The 25,445-nt window shown below is 36.8% G+C and overlaps 1 protein-coding gene across 3 annotated transcripts in view; it reads right to left on the reverse strand.

The window, feature by feature from the left end:
• Positions 1 to 1,877: 1,877 nt before the first annotated feature.
• The window catches only part of PDS5B (PDS5 cohesin associated factor B), a 114,259-nt gene continuing 90,691 nt past the window's right edge, over positions 1,878 to 25,445 (reverse strand). The window contains exons 25-35 of one of the 3 annotated variants that reach the window (XM_074153350.1): positions 23,450 to 23,654; positions 18,238 to 18,352; positions 17,754 to 17,886; positions 16,851 to 16,970; positions 16,466 to 16,528; positions 13,312 to 13,457; positions 11,247 to 11,352; positions 6,898 to 7,340; positions 6,706 to 6,807; positions 3,593 to 3,734; positions 1,878 to 2,765 (exon numbers count right to left, since the gene is read on the reverse strand). In XM_074153350.1, coding sequence (XP_074009451.1) covers positions 2,730 to 2,765; positions 3,593 to 3,734; positions 6,706 to 6,807; positions 6,898 to 7,340; positions 11,247 to 11,352; positions 13,312 to 13,457; positions 16,466 to 16,528; positions 16,851 to 16,970; positions 17,754 to 17,886; positions 18,238 to 18,352; positions 23,450 to 23,654 — 1,611 coding nt within the window. In that variant the 3' untranslated portion in view covers positions 1,878 to 2,729. The remainder of the gene's footprint in view (positions 2,766 to 3,592; positions 3,735 to 6,705; positions 6,808 to 6,897; positions 7,341 to 11,246; positions 11,353 to 13,311; positions 13,458 to 16,465; positions 16,529 to 16,850; positions 16,971 to 17,753; positions 17,887 to 18,237; positions 18,353 to 23,449; positions 23,655 to 25,445) is intronic. The other 2 variants (XM_074153358.1, XM_074153366.1) reach the window with 2 other exon arrangements.

Consider the following 25,445-nt stretch of genomic DNA (forward strand, 5'->3'; position numbering starts at 1 on the left):
GTGAATTACTCTTAAACACTAGTATCAATATTACAGTCACTCCTTGCATTTTGCATATGAACTCCAGATCACTGAAAGTTTCCTGTTGCACTGCAGCAAGAAAAGGAAATGTAACACAAATAAGCTTAATTTGCTGCAAAGTACAGCAAGATACTTCGGTAATCTCATAAAAATTTCATACTGGAACTTGTTACAGTGAGTTCAATTTGATCTTTTAATGTAATACAGTACATTTTTATAAACTTAACATTATCATTGCAGAAGAGCATGCTAACTGAATGTTAGCAATTTATCTTTTATACATAATTATACTCTACTGTAGCTACTGTACGCAGATCTCAAAATGTTAGTACATAAAATATTCATTTTCTTTATGAGATGAGAATGAACTTAGAAGAGGTTTGAATATAAGAATGAAATATTTGCTGTGCCTATTTCTCAAGAAATAATGAATTACACATTATAACCCAAGAAATCAACATTTAAATTGCAAAACTATACTTTAAATTTACATTAAACATTATGATCAGTAATGTGCATCAATATTCGATGAAGTTTAACCTAACCATGTTTATGCACATAAAGCCTCAGGAGTCTGCAGCAGTTTCAGCATTGATTTTTCATATTTTTGTATAAAATGGACTTAAAGGTACATCTTCCATAAATGTTTTCAGTGCAATTCTGTCAAAGAGGAAAATATAAAGCTAGCTTTCAATCATTTTATACCATAAAAAAACCCCAACAACTTGCATTTGCACTGCTGAAGCATAAGTAAGCCAGTTCCATTGCGCCAACTATTTCAAAGTCAATTCAAATCAATCATAATTGCCTTTCTAGGCAGCATTTCCCCCATATCTACAGGTATAAATGTTGAAAAGCTGAATACTGGAGGGGCAGGAGAGTTAAGCTGAGATGGAAAAATCGAATTGTTTATAATACCTTTTTCCATTGGTAACAAAAAAAAAAAGCATAATGAAAACATTCTAAAGGTCTCTTTACTAGTGATCCTATAGTTCAGAAATCGGTAAATTCATGTTTTAGTATTATCCTTTCCTCTAATCTTTACAGACCACCTTGCGACTATAACTTATTTATCGATAACTTATGTGAAAATGCTCCATTATTCAATGAGATTAGAATTTCGTAAGTTAGAAACTGATTTTTTCACATGTTGTCAACTGTAGGGAACCAGAGGGAGAACAGCACCTGAAATTATAGTATGTGCTTGGCTAAGGATTGTGTAGTAACCTATACATTTTGGTTCAAAGACACAGTTTGTAAACTGCAAAACTGCATACAGGATACTGCTTTAAGTATTTTGTTTCTTTTTTTTTTTTTTTTCAGATTATACCTAAAAAAAAAAAAAACCCAAACCCAACCTCTCTGTAGTAGCACAAAATAAAAATGAAGCTTCATTCAAATCTTGAATACCTTGACTGCAATAATCAACAGCTGGTTATTCAACAAAAACTTAGCTCTTCATACCAAAAAAATTTGGCTCAAGAAACAAAAACAAAAACAAAAAGGTACAATAAACTCTCAATAAAAGGTTCTCTCATGAGGCAACCTACCATATACTACTGCTAGATACGAGTTTCCAAAAAAACATTACATCCCATTTTCAGCACATTTCTCATAAACATGCAACTTCACTATAAAATACAAAACACTTGGCTCTCAAGAACAGCTTTATAAAGACACACTGCATCAATAAAATTTTTCTTTGTGATTAACTTTACATTGTAATAAGAACTGTATTTTCACTAATGTTTATATATCAGATTTCATATTATAATGTAGTAATAATTTGCTCTTTGTGAACATCATGTTCAGAAGGAAATATCTATACACATTAACATACTAGACTATTAAAAACTCAGTTACAGAATTTTATTGATACAGTAGATTAATAAAAACTGATAGGGGAAGATAAAATGGGTAGGGTATTCAGTACATTATTTAATAACACACTTTTAAAATTAAAATATTTTAAATCCTTTTTGAATTTTCAATGCCACTAGAAGTCCAGAAAAGTCTGGCATCAATACTGAGGTGTAAAACAAGTCAAACAACTTCCTCCACAATTTGCATCTCTTGTATTATTCCATCCAACATTGTTCAACTGTAAAAGAAAGTAATTTAGCACCTCTGATGATAGGTGGGTGCCTAAAGGTAAACACTAGGTTAGATTAATGAAGAAACAAAGACTTTTTTTTTTCCTTCTCCTCAACAAATAGTGGCAAAAGAAAGTGGCACTATTTGTCCAACTGATTTTTTTTTTCACAGTTAAATGTCAACAAGAGTACAAATACGAACACTGACAGATATTGCTTGAGATCAACTGTCAACAAACTCTTCTTTTTGAAATCAATAGATCCAATAAACAGTGGGGTACTGTCAGTTTAAAGCCGCAGATAAAAGCTATACAAGCACTTTAGAAGTCAGAAACATTAAAAAAAGAACTATTTACAGTTTTCTTCTTTAGTTCATGTCTACAAAGCCAGCGCACATTACACTTCACAAAAATCCACAGTTAATGATATCAACATGTGTGTGGCTAAAGCTTGTGACCTAGGGACTGCAAATGCAGGGGCAGTAAAAGTAAAATAGGTTTTGTCTTTTTTTTCAGCAACCCCATTTGTGCACTAACAGCTTCATTCAGTCTCAAGCTTTATATTAAAAGCATTCTTCAAAGCTTTCACCTGGAAGGCTGATAACTACATGCGCACTCATCGCCTTTCCCTTTTGGAAGTTCTGCGACGGACCTGTTTGGAGAAAGGGCATTTTAAATGTTTTTACAGAGAAATTTTGAAAAATTCAAGAATGAATGCATTTTATAATGGAAAATTCCTTAGTCTCATTATAATGTTTGAGTAACTGTATACAGTGTCATTCATTACTTGTTTTATCACAGGTACAAGTCTCAGTCAATGACGAGGACACAAGTTTGATGTTACTAAGCCCGCATCCTTCAGTTATTCAAAAATCATCTAATTTCCTTTTTCAGAGTTTTCAGACTCTCAGATGCTCCAAACACCAGATGAAGTTAAGTGTGAAGGCATTCACAGTTTCACAGTTATGTTTTAAGTATTACTACTAACATTATTAACGTATTTGTATGAAATAAATAGAAACTTATTTTAACATATTTGCATATGGTGGTAAAAGGAAGAAAACAGTTTAGGATTCTGCTCCAAGATTCCATACTTATTTTCCAGTACTGTTCATTTTGTGTTCCTGTTTTGTATAAAGACATGTTCTTCACTGTTACTATCCAGCTGAGAAGAACGGGCATGAGTTACCTGGAAAATAATTCCCGTGAGGTACTGCACAACTCGGGCAGACAGATAACAAAAGCTACACAGAACAAAAAATTTAAGATGCTTGACAAAAAACCTGACATTTTCTAAGAAATGCAGCTTCTGTGGGAAAGTACAGTGCGGTGCCACTACACAGCAGTGGCAGTTGACAGCCACCTCATCCATTTTAAAGGAGGAAGGTTAAGTTCTAAGAACAGCAGTCATTCTCTGATCATTAATACACAGAGGACACCACAACGACTCACAAAGAAAATCTCAGGCATTTCTCTTACATTGATTGTGGAAACTTCTTCTTCTTCCATTACTTCTTCCTGGGGAATGTCATCACTGACAGGTGAATTACTCTGAAATACGTCCATCTCTTCACTAGATTCATTCTCTTTACTGGCTGCTTGTTTGGAACGTCCCGCACGGCTACAATCAGAAGAAAAATAAGGATCAGTTTCACAGTCTATGGGTCTGCACATGTATCAGCCGTATGAGAGCAAGCCCTCAACAAGAACTTAAAATTTCATGTCATGTAGTACTTCTGTCTTACATACCTACCTAGTTCACCTATACATGGAATAGAAAAAGTAGAACTAGGAGGCAGGACAACAGTATTTGAAAACCAAATTCTTCCAGAATACAGGACTAGGAGTGTGAAGTTGAAAAATTTTTGCCTCTATAGACAAGACAGCTTTTTCTCTTCCGTGCCAGAACACAGGGCAAAGAAGGTTGACCCAACAGTAACCAGTGAACAGAAAAAGCCAAATAGCCAGAGACTGAACACTTGGGCTTTACTCCTTCTATTCAATTCCCTGAATAGATGTACTCTACTTCTATAGGAGTTTACACACAACAAAATTTGAGTAACTGCATCTATGTTTTTACAGACCTAGAAGAACCCATGTTGCTATTTATGAAATTAACACTATAATGAGCCTAAATGCAAATCTTCCAAGCTAGCTTATGCTAAGAGCTAGGGATAACCAGGATAACAATACCTTAATCAGGATAATCAAGAATAATCAGTCAACAATATGTTAAATTGTCTGTGTTAGTCAGAGGAACTGAACCACAAGCAAAAAGCATCCACTTGCTTAAAATGAGAACTAGCCCCTGCCATGCCTTAAAAAAAAAGCCAGCTACATATGTATCCAAAACTAGAGAGCTGCACCCACGCTACCATTTTGGTTTGGGTCATTAGCACAGTTCAGAATCAAAATCACTGAATCATCCTGCTTGCTGCAAATGCAGTCTTGGTGCATCCAAACAAGATGCCTTTTTGGATGAAATTAAACCAGAAACTCTGTTCCAGGCAGACAACACATGCTTCAGTCCCCAGTGGGGGCACACAGATCCAAACCAATTGTCCTCTGACGGCATCAAACCACACACGTGGTGGGAAATTTCAGTCCTGAGAACAACACTAAAATATGTACAAAATAAAATCTCTGATTTTCATATAGTAATTATAGTATAGTGGGGGTTTCAGCACCAACCAATAAGCATGACATCCTTTGAGAAACAATACAAATTAGCCCAACTCAAGCCTTCCAAGACTGATAGAAGCAACAGAATTGAAAAGGAAAGAGAAGAATTATTCCCAAGCTAGATTCGTCTTTTCACATATTACAAAAATAAGCCGGTACACATGCGCTAATTGGTAACCCAATTAGCTATCAGAAATAGGTTATACGCTATCACCTTATAGGTAACAGGAACCCAAATTCTTATGCCAAATCCATCTCCAAGGAGCCCAGAAAGCTTTAGGATTTGGATTAAATATATTCTACCTTGTGGTACACAGTGCTGCTCAGTCTACCAGCTCCCTTCAGTTACAACTGCTGTAGATATATATGTAGAAAAGGAAGAAAGGTCCGACTACTTTGAAGACTGAGGAATTACTGCAGTCTCACCTTTTTCTTGCACATTTGGAAAAAGGACAGTCACAATTTGGCTGGTCTGATCACAAAAAATAAAAAATATACATAATGCTTTTTTTGGATGAAATCTAGAATGGACCAAACGACTCTGAACCCTGAAACTTGGGCTCCTCATGCCAGGAACAGTGTACGTACACACGACCGAGAGCTATACCTGTTATTGATCATGTGCACTGATACAGTTCACCTTCTGTGTAAAATGGGGTTAAGAAACACACTGAGTTCACCAATTTCACTGAGAAGTGAATCAGAAGCTACTTATGTATTTTCTGAAGGGCATCTTTGAAAAACGCCACACAACACATCACCCAACAGTAACTTGTTGGCATGTCTCCTCTGTGTGGCAGCAGCAGTTCTTGTTCCGCTGCACACATAGCAGTGACTTCCATAGTAACTAAGACAGTGTTGGGACCTGTGTTTCTGGTTACAGAAGAAGGGAGCAGGGGAGGGGTCTGACCTGAGGTAGGAAGACAGAACACTGGAAAGGTCAGGATATTGCATGTGTGCAAAATGCCAAAACGTGATCCAGTGTGAACCTGGAATTTGAACTGAGGGCATAAGCCTGTTTGGGCAAAGATCTGCAGATCTCCAGGGACAGGCGAATCGGTACATTAAACTGCCAGATGAAGCTCAACATGATGCTGAGTCCAGAAGTTAGAAACCAACAGAGTAATACAAAGGGGCAGCCTGAAGATCTGTGTTAAGTACTGCCCTAAAGAATTTATCATCAGGTTCTGGAAAAGTATCTTGCAAATCTGTTCATGAACTGCAGTTTGATACCGGTGGGCAAGTAGGTGTACAAGTGGACAGGACTTATGCTTTACATACAATGCATATACATGTACAGAAAAGGTAGAGATACCTGTAGTTTCCTACAGTAGGCACAAGAAAAGTAAGCTAGCCACAGAGCTTACCTTCATTTTGGAGCTTTATATGCCTCAATTTGCGAGAGCTACTATCCTTCATAGATTGTAGCACATTTTTTTTATTTGGAAATGATTCAAGTGGATAATAATAAAACCACAAATTAGAAAGCAAGGGAGCATTCATTTAATGAGAATCAGAATAAATTTAATTCTCCACAATACTGTTTCACTACAGTAACAATTTGATTCTTCCTCCCTATCCAAAACAAATGGGAGTGCTTTTCACTCTTTGAAGTCCTAATAAAGCCCTATCTTCAAGACCCTCATGTGCTTTATTGACTTCTCTCCTATGAGAACAGAGCTACGTATATGCTACCTGAGCATGTTAAACTTACCAGAGCTTCTTGCTCTGGTTTCAAGATGCTCTAGGAGAAGCAGCTAGGGAAAATACTTTAAAAATAACAATGGCAATTTATTTTCTTAACTGTCAATTAAAGTATTCTGAAATATTTTCAGTAATTCATTGTTTGGCGGCAGAGGCATATTTTAAATTTTCACTAAACACAAATTTAGAAAATATTCACCACTTACACTTTTTTTTGCTGTGATGGTGGTGTGTTTGATGACCTTCCTCGTCTTTTCTGTGGCGTAGACTGTGCTGATTCAACTGTACTAGTTTCAGATGGTTCTGCTCTGTTTTGAGGAAGACCCAAATTGCAAAGTATCAAATTATAACTAAGTCCAAGGATAAAAAATACGCAGCTTACAAGAATACAGACTTACCTCTGCTGTGTTCTTTTCTGTGTCCTGTTTTGCCTGCCTTTTGGTTTTTGTTCAATGTTTTCAGTTTGCCTTTCTTCCTCCTCCTCCTCCTCTTCTGCTGCACCTGCTGGTGGTTGTTTTTTTTTGCTCCTTTTTGATGACTTTGCTACTGGTTCTTCCTTTGGTGTTCCCCCATTATTTGCTTTGGGAGGGCGTCCTCTTCTCCCTTTCTTTGGTGGACTGTTCTGTTCATCCTCACTTTCTATTACATCTTCTTTTAGCCTTTTTTCCTCTTGCCATTGTGTTTCATCAGATTCTGAAACAACTGCAGGTCTCTTCCTTCCCCGTTGACTACCTCTAAGTTTCTGCTCTTGACCCAGTTTATTCAGGTCATCTATGCTTAGTTTCTCTTCTGAATCTGCAATAGCTGCTTTCTTCCTTCCTCTAGGCTTCTCCATCTCTGACTGAAAAGGTAAGATAACATCTTTAAATTAAAAAAATTATACTGCCATATAAAACCGTCATGCATGCAAAAGCTACAGAAGTGTCCCCCCAACAAGACAGTCTTCAAGTTACACAAGTTGTCTACTAAGACTGTCTGCCATATGCATTTCAAAAGTCTTTGCAAAAGTGTAAACACATACATACATATAAAATGCCAGACAGAAAGGTTATTTCAAAGGTGAGCAGTTAAAACACTGAGGTGCTCCAACCCTCTGACCACTTTTTGTGACCCTCCTCTGGACCTGCTTCAAGAGGTCCATGTCCTTCTTATATTGGGGGCCCCAGAGCTGGATGCAGCACTCCAGGTGGGGTCTCACAAGAGCAGAGTAGAGGGGCAGAATCACCTCCCTTGACCTGCTGGCCGCTCTTCTTTTGATGCGGCCCAGGATATGGTCAGCTTTCTGGGCTGGGAGCGCACCTTGCCAGCTCACTTTCATCCACCAGTGTTCCCAAGTCCTTCTTGGCAGGGCTGCTCTCAACCCCTTCATCCCCCAGCCTGTAGCGATACTGAGGGTTGCCCTGAGCCACATGCAGGTCCTTGCACTTGGCTTTGTTGAAGCTCATAAGGTGCATCTGGACCCATTCCTCAAGCCTGTCAAGATCCCTCTGGATGGCTTATCTTCCCTCTAGCGTATCAAAAAAGGTAGGACCCTTTCTGAATCATAAGTTTTCAGAACAGAAACTATTCCTTCACTTCTCCATGCTCGAGTTCTCTAAAGTGCACAGTGAAGAGCTATAAACAGTGCAAAGATTTCAGTAAGCAGCTATTAGGGCCAGAAGGATTGCTCCAACAAACCCCTACCCCTGGAAAAAAATAATTAAAAAAAATTACCCACATACCATTTCACGGGGACCATGACTGTTTCATTTTGGACCATTTCATGGTCCAAAATTCCAAATATTTACAGTATTTCAACAGTTTCATACCAATGTCTATTTCAAACTAACACTACTGTATTTCAGCCCATATACACACTCATTTATTAGTACTCGCCACATTGCAATTTAACCTACATAACAATGCTTATGCCACTTAAAACCAGATTGAATTTTTTTTTTCCCTTCACATCTCCATTGTTACATAAGATACAAGTCAGCTTACAGATGTATGTCTCCATTTTATCCATAAACCCTGGTGAAGAAACGCATATAGAAAAGCTAGAAAGGATATGAGGGAAAAAAAAAAGTAAAAGAAATTGAAGGACAAAGAATTACACTAGAAGAAAATAAGATAAATGTTTGAACAACAATGACATCTCCTGCTAGGTCATGACTTCAGTGACAAAATTGTTATTCTAGGTCAGTGACATCCTCATTATTCCCTGTTCTACTTGCTTTTGCAGTGACTGTGTACATACGTCATTGCAACTGCTTTTACCAAGTCAGTAGTTATAGCAAAGTTCAAAGTAGAGTTTCTCCCTCAGGTTAAACAGCGTCCCCACAACCTTAGAACTAATGTGTTACTCTATGATGTAATCTGGACAAATACCCTCAGTAGTGACATCTTTAAAGCATGGACTTTCTGCTCTCCAATTAAAATTCTGCTTCTCAGTTAATGCTTGCTATAATCTGCTCCCCAGCTCCAAAAAAACCCCCAAACCGAGGCAGCTTGCTTAAATATTCAGAGTGAAATACAAATGCCCTCAAAAGTTCTCAAAATACTGAACTGTATTTGCTTTATCACTTAGCTTTGTCGGTTGCCAATTCAATCTAATGCTTCTAAACACGAATTGCACGCCAGCAGCTGTTTGCTCTCTCAGACTTCAAGGTTTAAGCTGAAGTGACATATCAATACAGGAAACATCAAAAGTGGGGGTTTTTTTTTTGACAAGAGATTCCTGATTTTTCTGGTTTTGTTATAAGACGTTTGCTTTTCCCTGAAGATATCACAGTATAAGACGGTTATTTACACTTCAAGACAAGCAAAAATTCAATCCATTTTTACTAGTCAGTAAAAGCTTGGGCTTGTGTCCCAAGCAACCTAGAAAAATGCAACGGACTCACATAATGGGAGAATAGAGAAATGTCAGAGACAGTCAAAAAAAAAAAAGCAGCAGTGACACCAGATATAGGACATCCTTAATGCATTCTAGAAAATCCAATTATAACATGTCTAATCTTGTTTGTATTATTACTTTTTCATGCGTATCCCAAATACTACAAAATTTAAAGACTGCCAAGTGTTATTAAGGCACAAAGAACTAAAATTTTTAGTGGTATGTGAAATTCTTATTATTTGAACTGCTCTTAGAATTACAACACAATTAAAATTTTCTTTGGTGGTTTTTTTTTCTGTATTCTGATACAGGTGTAAATACAGCTTGAGACAATATTTAGCCTGTTTATAATTTCATTAGCATATTAAAGCACTACATCTGACAGAGTCAAAAATATTTTGTTATATCCTCATTAGGAGCCTTTAGAATTACTGATCTACAAAAATACATAAATCCATCAGTAAGAATTAGTAAGGACAAGGCTCTCACCCTTCAAAGACCTTGGCTAGCGGTCATTCACTAAAACCTGAGACAGACACATGTCATTTCTCCTGAACGATCCTAACTCTGTACAAGCACATAGCAGTGACACCATTCTGCTCTCCCTTGGGGTTCAGTGTTCTCACAGAACAGCTCGTTTACTTAACAGCGTAGGCAATGTGCTTGTTAGTCATTAAGACTATTTTACATCACATTGCATTGTATTTGTCTATAAGAATTAATTAGCTCACTCTGCCCTAAAAGCTTATTGAAGACCACATTACGTACAATCAGATAGCTTTCAAATCATGCTCCAACTTCTACTTGGGACACCTGGCATTCAGAACCAAGCATTTTCCTGCCTTCACTGCAGTACAAGTTGCATGCAAGAACACAGAATCCATATGCCTATTCAGATAACTCTTCTTTGGACTTTTAGGCCAGGCTGGATGGGTCTTTGAGCAACCTGGTCTAGTGGGAGATGCCCCTGCCCATGGCAGGAAGCTTGGAACTAGATGATCTTTAAGGTTGCTTCAAACTCTAACCATCCTATGATGCTAAATCCAATGTTAAATCATGATGCCCTTCTTTGTATTCTAGATAATCAGAGAACAAACAGTTGCTGTTCCTTACAGCTGTTGAAAGGAAAACACATCTGGCTGGAAAAGGGGAACATGCCTTAGACCAGTGATAGGACAGCACAAAAAAAAGTGAGAACTATAATGCATCAATGCTATAATGAGGTATTATAACTTTTCTAGTTACAAGCAAGAAACCACATATGATGCAGACTTCTACAACCTCAGAAGTCAATCTGAAATTTCAGACAGGTTTAACTTAACTCCAGTTAAGTTGATCATTCTCAAATTAATCCAATTTATTCTTCCAAAGCTGTATTTCAAGTACACATACAAGAGTATATTCAAATATATCAAGAACACACACAAAAATTATCTCTACTGTATATTAGGGAACAGAAATACAAGGAACCTATCAACTTGAACAATGTTCTAAACACTTCATCAACAAATCCTGAGAATAATACAAATCGTGGACTAATTACCATCAACGTGGTTCTAGCTATCTAGAATCTACCCCTGTCAATATTACCAATATCCTGCAAATCACAACTGGTAATGTTGAAAACTTACAGGAGTTGTCAATATGATGCAAAAGTAATGTAGTGTACACATCAAAACCAGATTGAACCTTTTTTCATTGCATTTTCATACACAACTCTAAATGCATTTTCCAGTAGTTTACAACATCAACTCCCTTTCATGTTTCAGCATATTTTCTCAAATGATATCAAGTGCCACCACATCAATTTTGATTTTAACATCCTGGTGACTTAAAAAGAAACATCTGCAATGCAACCAAACAGCTCACCCTTACAAGATCAGAGTCGTCCCTTTTGTCAGTTTTCTTCCCTGGCAAGGGTGAAGCCAGTGTGAATTCTTCATTTTCACTGTGGTCCATTTCAGTACTGTCAAGCCTAGAATGAATAAACATTTTTTTCTCCTCAGTATTATAATACAGCGGGCAATCATTAAAAAAAAAAATAAAAATATTAGGAACAACAATCTTCAGAAGAAATCTATTCCTAAACCATGAACAGTCTTGGCAGAAAGAACCTTTCACTCTGGCTACTATAGCCATCACATATCACAAGCCAGAACATCTAAGCCTCTGGACAAAGGTGTCAGTCATAAGCCAAGATGAATTTTCTTTTTTCACAGAGAAAGATAAGCAGCTTTTTGAAACAGAAAAGCTGACTGAGTTTCAAGAGATCTGTGCGTTCGTATACATTTGCATACACTTTCATATACCAAAGATCCCCACAGACAGACCAGCCAAAGCATGAACACTTTCCTATGGTGAGGCTTATGCAATAAAACAGCAGATTCAAATTTCAGAGACCAGTTCAATCCTCAGCTTTTTGTTGTTATATAGGGCAGAAATTAAATTTTTATTTCAGTTTCTACATACGTCAAAGGGGACAAAAACCTCCTGAATACATAAAACACTGAGACCCACAGATAAAAGTAATACACAAAAGCAAATACACAAATCACTTAGTTTCATCTGCCTTGGGGTAGGTAGGAGCAATATTTTTAAGTAACAGTGGACGTTTTTTAATGAAAAGATATATGCTATGTGCTGAAATGAAAAGCTGTATTCAAATACACAAACTCTTAACTCCCTGGCCTGGGCACTGCATAGACTGGGAAAGACGCTCTCACTCCTACGACTGGAAAACCTGTAATAACTGTGATGTTATCGGAAGCTCAGTTTTTATACATCATCTTACAGATGCAAGTTTGCCTGTATATATTCAGTCAGACTGACTTGAAAATACCATGCATACTTTGAGAGGACTTTTCTTCTTCTTTGGTATCTCCACTCAAAACACTAATCAGTTTAGCTTAGGTGAACTGGGGAGATTGTGAAGATGACAGAACATGTTAGGCTGTGAGTGCATCATTATTTTAAGTGAACTGGACGTAGAACAGTATGGGTCTCAAGATTCATTTCACAGAGAAGAATCTGGATTCCAACCTCTCTTTAGCCAATAATGTATTTTCGGCATGTGAACCTGCATGACTCATGAGAGATACGTCTCAGCTCCATGGAAAGTCCACAGAAAGGCTTATTTCTTACAAAACACGGCACTACATTTAAAATTATTATTAAAGTCAGAGAAGTACCAAATAAAAAGTCTTATTTCCAAACATAACATTTCCTCACAGTCTTGAAGTAATGTGAAAATATCAATAGCAGGGGCTATGCAATCTCTAAATGTCTGTGGAAAAAATTAACGATGTGACCTTCAGTTAAAAAATGAACATAAGAAGATACAGTAACTGATGAATAATCTAAAAAATTGACACAAAATAAGCTATCATTTTTAAAGACATAAAACTAGAAGACGACTTAAGGAGCATTACAGTATATTCCCCTCTCTATCACAGAAGGAATTGAAAATCCAAAAATGTTTATCTGCAAAGTCCAGCAAAATGCAGGACAAATTTAGAGGAGGACGTCACACAAGATCACCACAATGGCCTACCAGTCCTCACTGTCTATGATGTGTTTTAACATTACAACAGGCCACAACGTTCCTAGGAACTGCAGATGTGTGTATGTATATACATACATGTGGAGGGGTTATACATATATATATATGTATATATAAAATAAACTTATGAGGCTCCCCTTCTACGGCCAACTCCGGGTGTGATTTGATTGTGGGTTTTATCTTTTTTAAAAGCAAATTTATTTCTGGGGTTAGAAAGCCAAATTCATGATTTCAGTTATACCAATGTGGTAGTATAACTTTACTTCAAAATAAGATAATAGATTTCTGTTTCTCACTTAGAAAGCATTATAGAAATATTCAAAAGTTTCCATTACAAATACTTAAAATATCAAAGCTCCTTTGTTGTCTACCAACCTCCCTTTGATCCTTCCTGGAGAGCTTGGATTTGAACTGCTGCTGGCATTGCTTACAGTTTCCATTCGTGAAGATTTGGATTGAGACTGCTTGCCTGCTGACGAAAGAGGCTTATTAACTGCTCCAAGAACATTGGCTGCTTTGGGCTGAAACCAAAAATATATTTCCTTTATTTTAAGCTACACATTTAGATATTGTTAACATGTACTATGCTTAAAATATTCATAGATTTCACTTTCTGCAATCAATCTCTTAATTTTAAAACAAAGCAATAAACATTTTCATATGAAAGTTACAACAGACACCAGAAGGAAGCTGACAAAGCTGTAATCAAATAGCTAGCTGCCACCGAAAACAGTGGTGGTATTCTGTTTACCCTTAGATTCTGTCCTCTTCTCACTGGTAGCACTGGGCGCTCACCTGAGCTTGCAGTAAGCCACCTTGGCACTTTTTGTGCTGTTTGCTTTCTGCTGATCTGGCTGCCTGAACCAGCTCACCATTTGGATCAGATAAGCATCTGTACTGGCAAAACAGAAATAGCAGTAGGACAGCCCTTTTGGCAAAGAAGCCATTAAACTGGCTTAGCTGTAATGGCAAACCACACTAGTTTCAACTGGGAACGAGTAAGAATCTCAAAAATCAAATACTGTGGAGAAGATTCTGATACTTCATGCACAGATTTTAAAAAGTCAGGCTTTTAATAGGTGCCAAAATTTCCAGACACTGGTGAGCTTCAGGTTATTCATTTAAGTGGATTATCTTTCAGACATGCCAAATACCTGCAGCTCATACTAACTTTTGAGAGTTGAAAGAATTCAGTTACACCTAAAGAGAACAGACCTTTATGCCAAACACCCACATACAAAAATATTGAATTAAAAGACCATTCCCCACATTTCTCATTATCTAAGATGATCCATCTTCTATCTCAATATTAGATTCTAGCTAGGTCTAAAGTTAGTGACAGCTAAAAATAAAGCTCAACGTGCACATCATAGCAGCTTTGAATGTTCCTTTTTCAGAAATATGCACCATGGTTGTGCTGGTTACATTTTTTATAGCCAGAGGGAATTTTACACTTACAAAGATTACCTCTGCACTGGGTACAAGAAAAACATCATATCCATTCCAAAAATAAATCTTGGAGAACAAAATCCAGTTTAAGAATTCACATCTATAAGTTTAGAACTTAACGTTAATCAATAAGTGAATACAGAAAGAGCTCAAAAGCAGAGAGATGTTCAAATTCACACTGGACTGGGCTTTCTACTGAGGAGGGACCAACACTAACAGGGCCTGTGCTAACAGCTCCTCCCTTACCACTGAACTCGAAGCCTCGCTGCCCTCAGACACGGTTCCCTGCTTATATCCACCCCACCATCATCCACTCAAGCTGGTCTTCCATTCCCAAAAATAAGACTCCTAGAACAACTCTCATTTCCTGTTGCTCTCATGATGGTGAAGCAACTGAAAATTTTTGGTGGTCAAATAGACCTTTGCTGTTTGTTACAAAATTTTAGAACAACAAAGTTCCCAGTGACAGGACAAGGGGCAACGGGCACAAGTTGGAACATAGGAGGTTCCACTCGAATGTGAGAAAGAATTTCTTCACGGTGAGAGTGAGAGAGCCCTGGAACAGGCTGCCCAGGGAGGTTGTGGAATCCCCTTCTTTGGAGATTTTCAAGACCCGCCTGGATGCAGTCCTGAGTAGCATTCTCTAAGCAATCCTGCTTCAGCAGGGGAGTTGGACTAGATGATCTATATGGTCCCTTCCAACTCTAAAAAAAATTCAGTGAAATTCAGTGAAAGAAGGAGATAGAGTACCTGATGCTAGAAATTTAAAACAATATAAAAGCTACCTCAGCATTCAGAAGCATTTCAGTTAGGATATGTGAGCGATATGGGGCTGCTGGAGAGAGTCCAGCAACAGGCCACTAAGATGAAGGAGGGACCGGAACATTTCTCATATGAGGAAAGTCTGAGAAAGCAGAGGCTTTGATCTAGATGACCTCCAGAGGTCCCTTCCAAACTGAGACATTCTGTGACTGTGATTTTTTGTGATAGCATAAACCACGTTTCTTGTTTAGTGTTGTCAGAGTACACATATATTAAGTTTGGGACAAACTAGCAGAAATGTTTTATGTCAAAAACTGGATGAGAAAACTTAATATTGACTACTGATTGGAAATTGGAAGACATGCAACCTCCTTTAAAAACTTTTGCATCTTCAGTAAGAAGCGAATCTCTAATTCATGGAATTCAAATAGTCAAATTTGCAACACAGTGACGATCTATTCAAATCACTAAGTGTTGACTTTCAATTTCTAATCAAAAAAATGCTCTTGTACACCTGCACTATTTCCTAAATTGCAGTCCTGCTCTATTAGTAAGTTACTAGCTTACAGCTAATGCTTCATTAGCAAAGTTAAGGTTAATGAAGATGCTGCACTTTTACTTCTTTTGCAAGGTTCTGCTGTAACCTAGAACAGGACACATTAATCCAGATGAAAGCCACAATTTGTCTTTTCCTTTACTAGATTTTAATTTTATTCTAAAGAGTACTTAGGCTTAGTTTTAGTGAAGAAAGAACATTGCCAGTCAATGCAATGCATATTCAGAAAGAACAAATTAATATAGCCGTAGAACAGTCAGTTATCTTGTAAAATACTGTAAAACGGTACTCAGCTTTGCCACAGATTAATTTGTATTTGAGTTTTTCATAGCTGTCACTTCATATGCAATACTGTAATCTTCTGCAGAAATAAAGGTTAACCATTTTGCAAAGTTGTCAAATATTATGGGGTGGATGTTTTTGCACTCTCTCTTTTTAAAGACAACAGGCTTTGCCTACTATTAGCACAACCCAGCATGGACAGTAGCAGTTTTCCTTTTACCTATCTCTTTCTCTCTACTTGTTTACTAACTTTTAGTATATAAACCCTTGGGCAGAAGCAACCTATTTCCTTAAACTTGAAGTGCTTCATTAACTACATGTTAGTTTTCTTTTAAAAAAAAAAAAAACCACACAAAAAAAACCAACAAACAAAAAAGAAACAAAAAAACCTCCCACACACCCCCAAAAAATCCACCCAAACCAAAGCTGCAAACAACAGCACCAAAAACAAAACCCCAACCAACCCACCACCATACATACCTTTCCAGGAGTGAAAAAAGACTTCATTTCCGGAGGAAGATAATTTTTGGTGTTACTGAAATTCTGTAAAGTGGGAGGAGGGGAAGTAAAAAATCACAGCAAAAATCAATGAGCAAGATACAAACATTTTTGAGGTAGTACTGAAAGATTTTCTTTGTCATTTATGCTTTTGACATTTTAAACCTGAACAATATCTTGGGGGAGGAAATAATTGTGTACACATATATAAATATTTATGAAAACATATGCAAACATATATACATTTTCAACTAAATTATAATAGGGAAAAGCCTGAAGTTAGAAGAACTATTGAAAAACCCCTGAATTATAACTAACAAAGATTTAAACAGACTTATCTCAAGAAAAATTAAGTGCCAAGGTATACCTTGTCAGGTTGAGTAAAGTATCTGGCTGGAAGTACAGGGTCTTTAGGGGATTCCAAACTGTATGTTGTACTCTTTGACATAATGATATTCATTGCTACATCACAGACTGTGTATAGTTTCTGTAAGTAATAAAATTAAAAAAAAAAAAAACCAATACTTTAGAAGTTCATCACAAATCTTGACAAATGACAGTATCTTTTGAACACAGAAGTACAAGAACTCAGTTTAAATGCAATTACCTTAAACATTTAACATTAGCCTGCATCTCAAACAGTATATCACAGCGTACTAAAATATAGTAGCAGAAGACAAAAGCACTTTAGGCTCAGCAGCTAAAGAGAGCTAGCTTTCATGATCTTTCTACACTTAAGAGTAGTGTATGCCATGGTTTCAAAGAGAAAGGTTAAAAAAAATTTGTGATAAAAACAGAAAAGTGACAAATCCGTACATTATGTGTTGCAAAAAACCTCAAACACAAGATCAAGGTTTGATATATTCACTGCACATCCACACTGGAGACATCTAGTGCATGTGTTTTTCTTCCTATCCTAAGCTTACTGTTGCACTTTTAAAATGAAATATTATAAAGCCCTTTAGTGGATGATTTAACTTTAAATATATGTAAATATAATTTTTACTGTTTAACGTTTAATAACCTGAGACAAACAGAAGGACTACAAACTATTACAACTCCCTTGCAAACGCGCAAGATCTACTGTAGCATAGGAAAATAACCGTCATCTATACTACAATAAATACAATCATTACTTTATATAAAGTGTCATCTCCCACATACAATTCTACTGAATGACATTTTAAAGCTGGTGTGTAAAGAAAAAGCAACTCATTTCCAGAAGCAGGCCAGAATTACATGCAATTTCCCATCAAAATGTATCACCTACTTCATTCATTTTTGGATCCTCTGGTCCTTGAGCATCCTTAGTCTGTTTGATATTTTCTACCATTTTTCTGATAAACGCGTGACTGTTATTTTCATTTTTAGCCATCAGTATTTCCAGTATGAACCACAGGCACCTAAAGGAGAAATGCAGTAGTCCTCATGAATAAAAATGCAAAAGAAGTTCTTTTAAAAAGCACATTTGAGAAAGTGGTTTACTCTAGGTTTTACTAGTGTTATGAATTTGAACCAGCTTAACTCTGGGAAACCCATTCTTTAGAAAACAAGAAATTAAGGTAGGATGAGCAGAAGATGAAGGTAAGATATCATAGTGCACTAAAAAAGCATATATACTATTTCCCACAATATTTTACAGAAATAACTGCCATTGTTATGTGCACTGGACAGTTTATCAGGGTACCACAATGAATTAAAATTTCACTTACAATAAAGTTAGATTGTTTTAACACTATTAAAAGTAGCCTTACTCTTTAATGTCCTTGAGTTGTTCAATGTCCTGGACTTTGACATAATCTGGGTCATGAGCTAGAAGATGGATAGTATAAGGAACAACATACTCCGGCAGAAGTGACAACAGTTTCTCTGAAAAGCAGAAGAAAGATGCATCAAAAGACTATATACCAAGAAATATTCTTTTCTACTACAGATGAAAGCAAAATTTAAGGTCAGCATACATTAAGATAAAGTATAGGAACAAACTAGTCTATCATTTCTTTATGATATTGTATCTCATCGTTGATACGCAGATATTTCATGCATTCAAAAATTAGGATTTTATGTCTCTCTCACTCAGGGCTGCATATTTTCTAGCTACCTTGAGAATACAGCTACAGTCACCCCCTACTCCTAATCATTTCCTCAGTTCAAAGCCTGTATTCATAAAGACTTTGAAAAACAGGAGTGAGGATAGATCACAAAATCCATGTTAACGTCCAGATATGAGACCAGCACAATTGCAGGATAAGCTACTATTCTTCCTTTGGACATTGCAGTGTACAGCCTCGCTGTCAACAGAAGAGAAAGAAATGCCCTTTGCATTCGAATGGCCACAGCCTCTCTCATCTGCTTAAAGAAAGAACAGGAGGTAACATTAAAGCTTTAACAAAGTCGTAGTGGACTGAGTCTGAAAGGCGTAATTCCACTTGAACAGAGCGGCACAACTGAACTATGACATTCAAAGCATGCAACGCTTTGTCTAGCATCCTCTGAGACTTGTAAGTAATCCTAAGCAAGGACTGCAGGAGAAAGTCTTTCCTACATCACAACAGTTAGATGGCCTGTCTTCTGCAGGGATTCAGAAGTAAGGATTGTTGCCAAAGGCCCTCTCAAGAGTTATGATCACAACATACATATTCCATAAGGCAACAAACAAATTCCTGAGCTAATCAACACTATGCAGAGTGAACTTCAGCACCTCAAAATTTGATGACAAAAATCAGGATAAAAAAAGGTCATAGCCCACAGGGCAAGGATAACAAAAAGACAAATTGTACATCAAAAGTCAAAAAGCATTTTGCAGAAAATGTCCACACTGCTTTCTTCAGCCTAATGACTGAGAAAAACTGGAGGATGCACATATCACCCAAGTTATTAAACCTATGCCCTGTGCAACAGGCAGGATGATAGGCAAGGAAGGCATGCTATTATTTTATGTATAATATTACGGTACAAGCATCAGGCTGTCCAGGGAAGTTGTGGATGCCCCATCTCTGGAGGTGTTCAAGACCAGGCTGGATGGGGCTTTGAGCAACCTGCTCTAGTGGGAGATGTCCCTGCCCATGGCAGGGGGGTTGGAACTCAATGATCTCTAAGGTCCCTTCCAACCCAAACCATTCTATGATTCTGTGATCTGATCTTGAGTGCTTGTGGCAAATGGAAAATCAAAGTATTAACATGCCTATAGATAAACACTTGAATGTACATGTCAAGGAAGGAGGGAAATTCCTCACTCTGCTTTTCAAAAAAATAATAATAATAATAAATTTAAAAAAAAAAAAATCACATTTTTGAGCTAGTGAGTGGTCATGAAAGACATGACCAAGTCTGGAAAACTTTCTTTTGGTAAGCTTTTAACTATCCCATATTAGGTTATGAACAAGAAGTCCAAACATCTGTAAATCATTATATGTAATAAAATCTGAAAACTATTTTTAAATACATTAGAACACTGATATTTTTATCTCTAATCTATGTATTCATGAGATGCGCTTGACAAATAATGTGGGCAAATAAAATACACCATTATTCCAGATTTCATAAGACTAACTAAATAATTGCCATGCATAAATCAAGTCTCAATCTATCCCATTCTTAAAGGTCTGCATAAATAGGGATAATGCACAGCCTACATAAAATATTTGGATTCATTCATATAGCAAGGACAGCATTCAAAATTAATAAAGGCTCACAGAAGACAGTGCTGTCAAGTTCCAAGGATACATTTTTAGAAAGCCATTGCTGTTGATGCAGTTAATTATCAAGAGTAATAGCTATACTACATAGATTGTAAGACATCATAAGGTTTGAAAGAAACAATGAAGTCACCCAATTTCTTTCTATTTCACACTGTATTTATGCAATTGAAATCCAATGTACTTTGCAAAGCAGTTTTTAATGAGTTTTAATTGACATTGCACTATGAACTTGAAAAGCATCCTTCACTTCTTCAAGCACTGTCCTGCATTTTACCCAGCAGCTGTTTGCGTAACTGAATACTAAAAAAAAAAAAAAAAAAAAAAAGAGATGTGGCAGGGAAGAAAAAGAACATAATTATGATTTCAGAACATTAGCAAAATTGGCTTGCCTTAGACATGTCCCAGGCAAACCAACATGCTATTATTTGTATTATTTAGCAACTTCAGTAGAATGCTCATCGAGAGCTCATGAACTCAGTGTTTCATTAACTTCCTGCCTTGTACAATTTCTAACATAACTATAGTAGTAGTGCCAACTGGGTCTGGAAAGCACAGTGAACCAGATCCAAACAAAACAAGAAAAGGATAAATATTGACACATATTATATTTAAGCCCTGTCACAACAGAGAAAAAAAAAAAAAAAGTATTTATACTTTCTTTCCTCATCTCTAATGAAGACACAACCCGAAAGGTAGGATGGCTTTACAGACATGAACTACCAGCACTTGAAACCAGAATGTGCCAAAACTCTTCACAACAGGCCTTTATGAGAATTTTCTTTAGCAAGTTTCTTTCCTAATCTTTTCTGTTGTCATTCTTCCGCTTACTGACTTGCAAGTCAGTAAGATGATCAGAGGGATGGAGCGCCTCTCCTATGAAGACAGGCTGAGAGAGCTGGGGTTGTTCAGCCTGGAGAAGAGAAGGCTCCAGGGAGACCTTATAGCAGCCTTCCAGTACCTAACGGGGGCCTACATGAGAGATGGGGAGGGACTCTTTGTCAGGGAGTGTAGTGACAGGACGAGGGATAATGGTTTTAAATTGGAAGAGGGGAGATTTAGGTTAGATATTAAGAAGAAATTCTTTACTGTGAGGGTGGTGAGGCACTGGAACAGGTCGCCCAGGGAAGTTGTGGATGCCCCATCCCTGGAGGTGTTCAAGGCCAGGCTGGATAGGGCTTTGAGAAGCCTGCTCTAGTGGGAGGTGTCCCTGCCCATGGCAGTGGGGTTGAAACTTGATGATCTTTAAGGTCCCTTCCAACTCTAACCATTCTATGATTCTAAGTAAAAGCCCAGCCTTAGAAAACCAAGATTCCTATGAAAGACACAAGTCTGTAGCCAGATGAAACTAGTAATAGATACTCAATCAAAATAAGTCTTTTCTTGAGTGGCTTCCACTCTGAATAGCAGTTACAGAATTCAAGAGGCCTGAGAGTAATTCCTGCCAGCCCGTAAAAGGTCAGTAAAACGCCTCTTGCCTCCACTGTCTGGTACCAGTCCTTGGGAAGTTTTCTGTAGGCAAAGTACACAGAAGTTTGCCATCTTTTCAACAAATGCCCCAAAATACCTGAAAGATATCCTCCTCACCTGTACCAAGTTCTCAAGAAAAAAAACGTATTACAAAATCACGTTTATAGATTCAGAAAAATAGCTGCATCAAAGATGCAGATTCTCAGCTTTAGTTTTTTGTGGAAGCTTTTCAAAGGAGGTACTATTGTCATCACTACTCTGAGTTACTGCATGGCCAGCAGGGAGAATGACAGTATGATCTTACGAGAACTGAGCTTCAGCTTACTACTGCAATAACGATTTTATTTTATTTATTTTATTTTTTTTTAAGATGCAAACAGTTGAATACATTTTATTTGTTAGAAGTTCAGACTGGTAAATCTGAATGTCACAAAGTTAACATTGTAACCCTCAAACAATGCCGCAACCTATATTTAATCCAGAATCCTCACAGATTATAGTACATATAAAATCAACGGCATCACTCAAGGTACCTTTTTCACAAGAAGAAAAAAAAAAGCCAGGCACACTTTGAGACCTTACTGGATAAGAAGAATCACATGCATATATGCTGCTCTTAATTTCTTCTACAGATTTTTGATAGTAACTTTGGATCATCTATCTTAATACAGTTAGGAAATCAGGGATTACTTTTCATCATATGAGAATCCTCATACTTTCACCCTACATAACTAAAAAGTTTTCAACTTTAAGGAGGAATAGGCTTAGGATGAGTTAAAGGCATTTGCTCAATGGATTTTTCTTTTTCACATTTTATTGAGGAGGGAGAAAAGCACAGCTCTTGTTTCTTTTTTTAAGTCTAATTAACAACACAAAAGGATTTCAATGCAGACTTATTGTCTGATCAAAGTCTAAAGGGACTAAGGCACATTCAGACTGACACGGCTAATATAAAGTCTGTGATTCATAAATGCAGAAGGAAATCAGTTATCTGACAGCGTCTGTGAGATCAGATTCACAAAACGGGTCTGGTCTATCCTAGGATGAGATGAAAAAATCCCCTTCATTTCACAAAGGCCAAACCATCAGTAATCTTTCAAAGAAATAAAACTTTCAAAAACTCTTATTCAAAATGTCCACAGCTCTTCATAATGATCTTTTTTCTATGACCATAGACTAGTGTTGTCATACTCAAAGCTACACACATACAGTAAGTCAAAAGGAAAAAGGACTGACTTTGTAGAAGAAAAATAGCTAACGTTAGTCCATAACAACTTACAAAGCATTCCCACGATCAGAATGCTGGCACTGGGAAGAAAGAATTACATAAAATCATTCTGAAGTGCCCACAAATAAAGCCCTTTGACAGCATAAGACAAGATAAGAAGCTACTAAATATAGCAGTGCAAAAACAGTCAATTTAGTACAGCATTTATGTCATTAAGGTTGTGTATTATTAATTACTGAGCTAAAATTCATCATTGTTACTTCACTTACAACATCATTAAGCATTAAGTTCAAACAGTACACATAACTACCTTGAAAAACTACTTCACTTCCAATATACTTAGGCATAAGCATTTGCGCAGCTTTTAACATAATTGAAGGATCTCAGAAATGCCTGTTAAAACTTAAAAGAAAATCTGGACTCTATTTTCAGTTTTCATTAGATACCTGTAAGTGACATTTACAGCCATTCTATGTATAAATCCAGAAAACCATCAATATTTTCACAGTCTACTCAAATTTACATTTGAACTATAGCATTTGTACCAAAAAGGAACTTTTATTCTCTTACCACTAACTGCTGCATGTTGCTTCAGATATTCCCTTCTGACATTTATGTTCTTCACAAGGCACTGCCTAGCATGAGCTCTTCTCTCTTTCACTGGATCTTTTGCACACAGTGCACAAATAGCCATATATTCTAGTGGCAGCCGTAGTCTAGAAAGGCCTTTGTGAAGTTTCTGAGCAAATATTTGTCTCACTTGGTAACATTCATCCTATTAAAAAAAAAGAAAAAAGAAAAAACGTAACAATAAACTTTTCTGAAAATAATACAGACTGAAATAAACCATGGAAGCCTGGGTAGATATGCCAAAAATCAATTTCAGACCTTGCAGCCACAGAAACATAGGAATTATAAGAATGCTTTTAATGCCAATTCAGACCAATTAAATTGAATTAATCAGTTGAAACTTCTCTTAAGACCAGGAGAAGAGTTAAAGTTCAGAAACCGTACAGGAAGATATCACACTCAAGACCCAAGGCCTAATTTACCATAGTATTGAGGCATGGAGTTAATGAAATTGTTTACAATAGAACTGCATGCTCTGTGGAGCCAAAGTCAAAGATCTGCACCAAAACGGTGTTCAGCCCTCAGTTCAGCCCTCACTGTGTTGATTTTACTACTGCGATTTCACAGATTTTCATCAAGCCATTAGTATTAGAAACTGAATGCAATTCAACAGTATCACCAGATAAGGTCAAGCACTGAAGAGGGTACCAAGCATTTCCATCATACTGTGGAAACCTATGAACTGTGACTGACCACAGAAAAGAAAACAGAAATCCTGAAATACCTGCTGTAGCCAGAGTTGAAGCAACCCAAGATCACAAACCCAAACTGTGAGACCTACTCAAGATCTACTGCCTCTTTATAGCAAACCCAGCCCCTAGCAGAAGGCTAAGATACAGCCCCCTTTTTCTGTTCAGTAATATCACCTAAGTTTAAACCCTTTGGGAAGCTTAGAAGAAACCAGTGCCTGGTTGGTACATTGACAAGGAAGCAGGTCCTCCTTGGCTCTGAGGTCAAAGGTAGGTATACTTCATTGTTACTGGTGGTGTTCTGTGGCACAAATTGGAATGATTATTATTTCTTCACCTTTTAATATTGAGAATAACCTTAAATTTAGCTCAGTTACACTAGTTCACTAAGAAGGGGGACCAAACTCAAAGTTCAAGGTTTCTTACAGCATACAAATAAACCCCATACATTAGTCCAATTTTAAATTCAGAGAAGTAGATATGTAATGTCAATTAATCAGAAGTTCACCATTTAAAAGTGTTTTAAATATTTATTTATATATTTGCAAAGCAGCACATACCCCTCAGATACAACTCTGACTCTTGAAAATGGACAAAGACTTGTTTAAACAATTAAAACACCCTCAGAGTTAACAAAAGAAACTGAAAAAGCTTTGGGTTTTTTTTTTTTCTTAACAGTGAAACTTATGCAATCTAAAAGATTTATTCTACAATTAAAATTGTGTTTTCAACAGCAAAGCTTATTAGATCTTAAATCTGGTCTTAAGGCCTGTTAAACACTGAAGTACTTAACACTATCCTCAATTATTTTCTATTCTCTTTGAATATGAAGCACTGCTGACATCAAAATTCGTTCTGCAGATCGAAGAACTTAAGTGCTGGTAAGCTTAGAGGTTTGGTCAAACACATACATAACTTACTTGAAAATGACTAAAACTACATGCATTTAACCATCACAAAGTCTCTGTTTACCAGTGCAACTTTAATACAGCAATTAGCGACAACACTTAATTATATATTCTGTACTGTAATCACTCCACATTACAAAAATGGCAGTCTCAGAGACAAAAAAAAATAATAAAATCCAGCACAGAATCATAGCAGAACCTGTACAACCATTACAGACCTTAAAAATTAAGCTTTTCATTTGTTTAATCTGCTTCCTGGTCTGTTCACTTAAAGAAAATTTGCTGTGAAATAAGTTATGTAATACTACAGTTGGCCTTGATATCCTTGTGGCTAGACTT

This window comes from Numenius arquata, chromosome 1 (genome assembly GCF_964106895.1).
Source record: "Numenius arquata chromosome 1, bNumArq3.hap1.1, whole genome shotgun sequence".
Lineage (NCBI taxonomy): Eukaryota > Metazoa > Chordata > Aves > Charadriiformes > Scolopacidae > Numenius > Numenius arquata.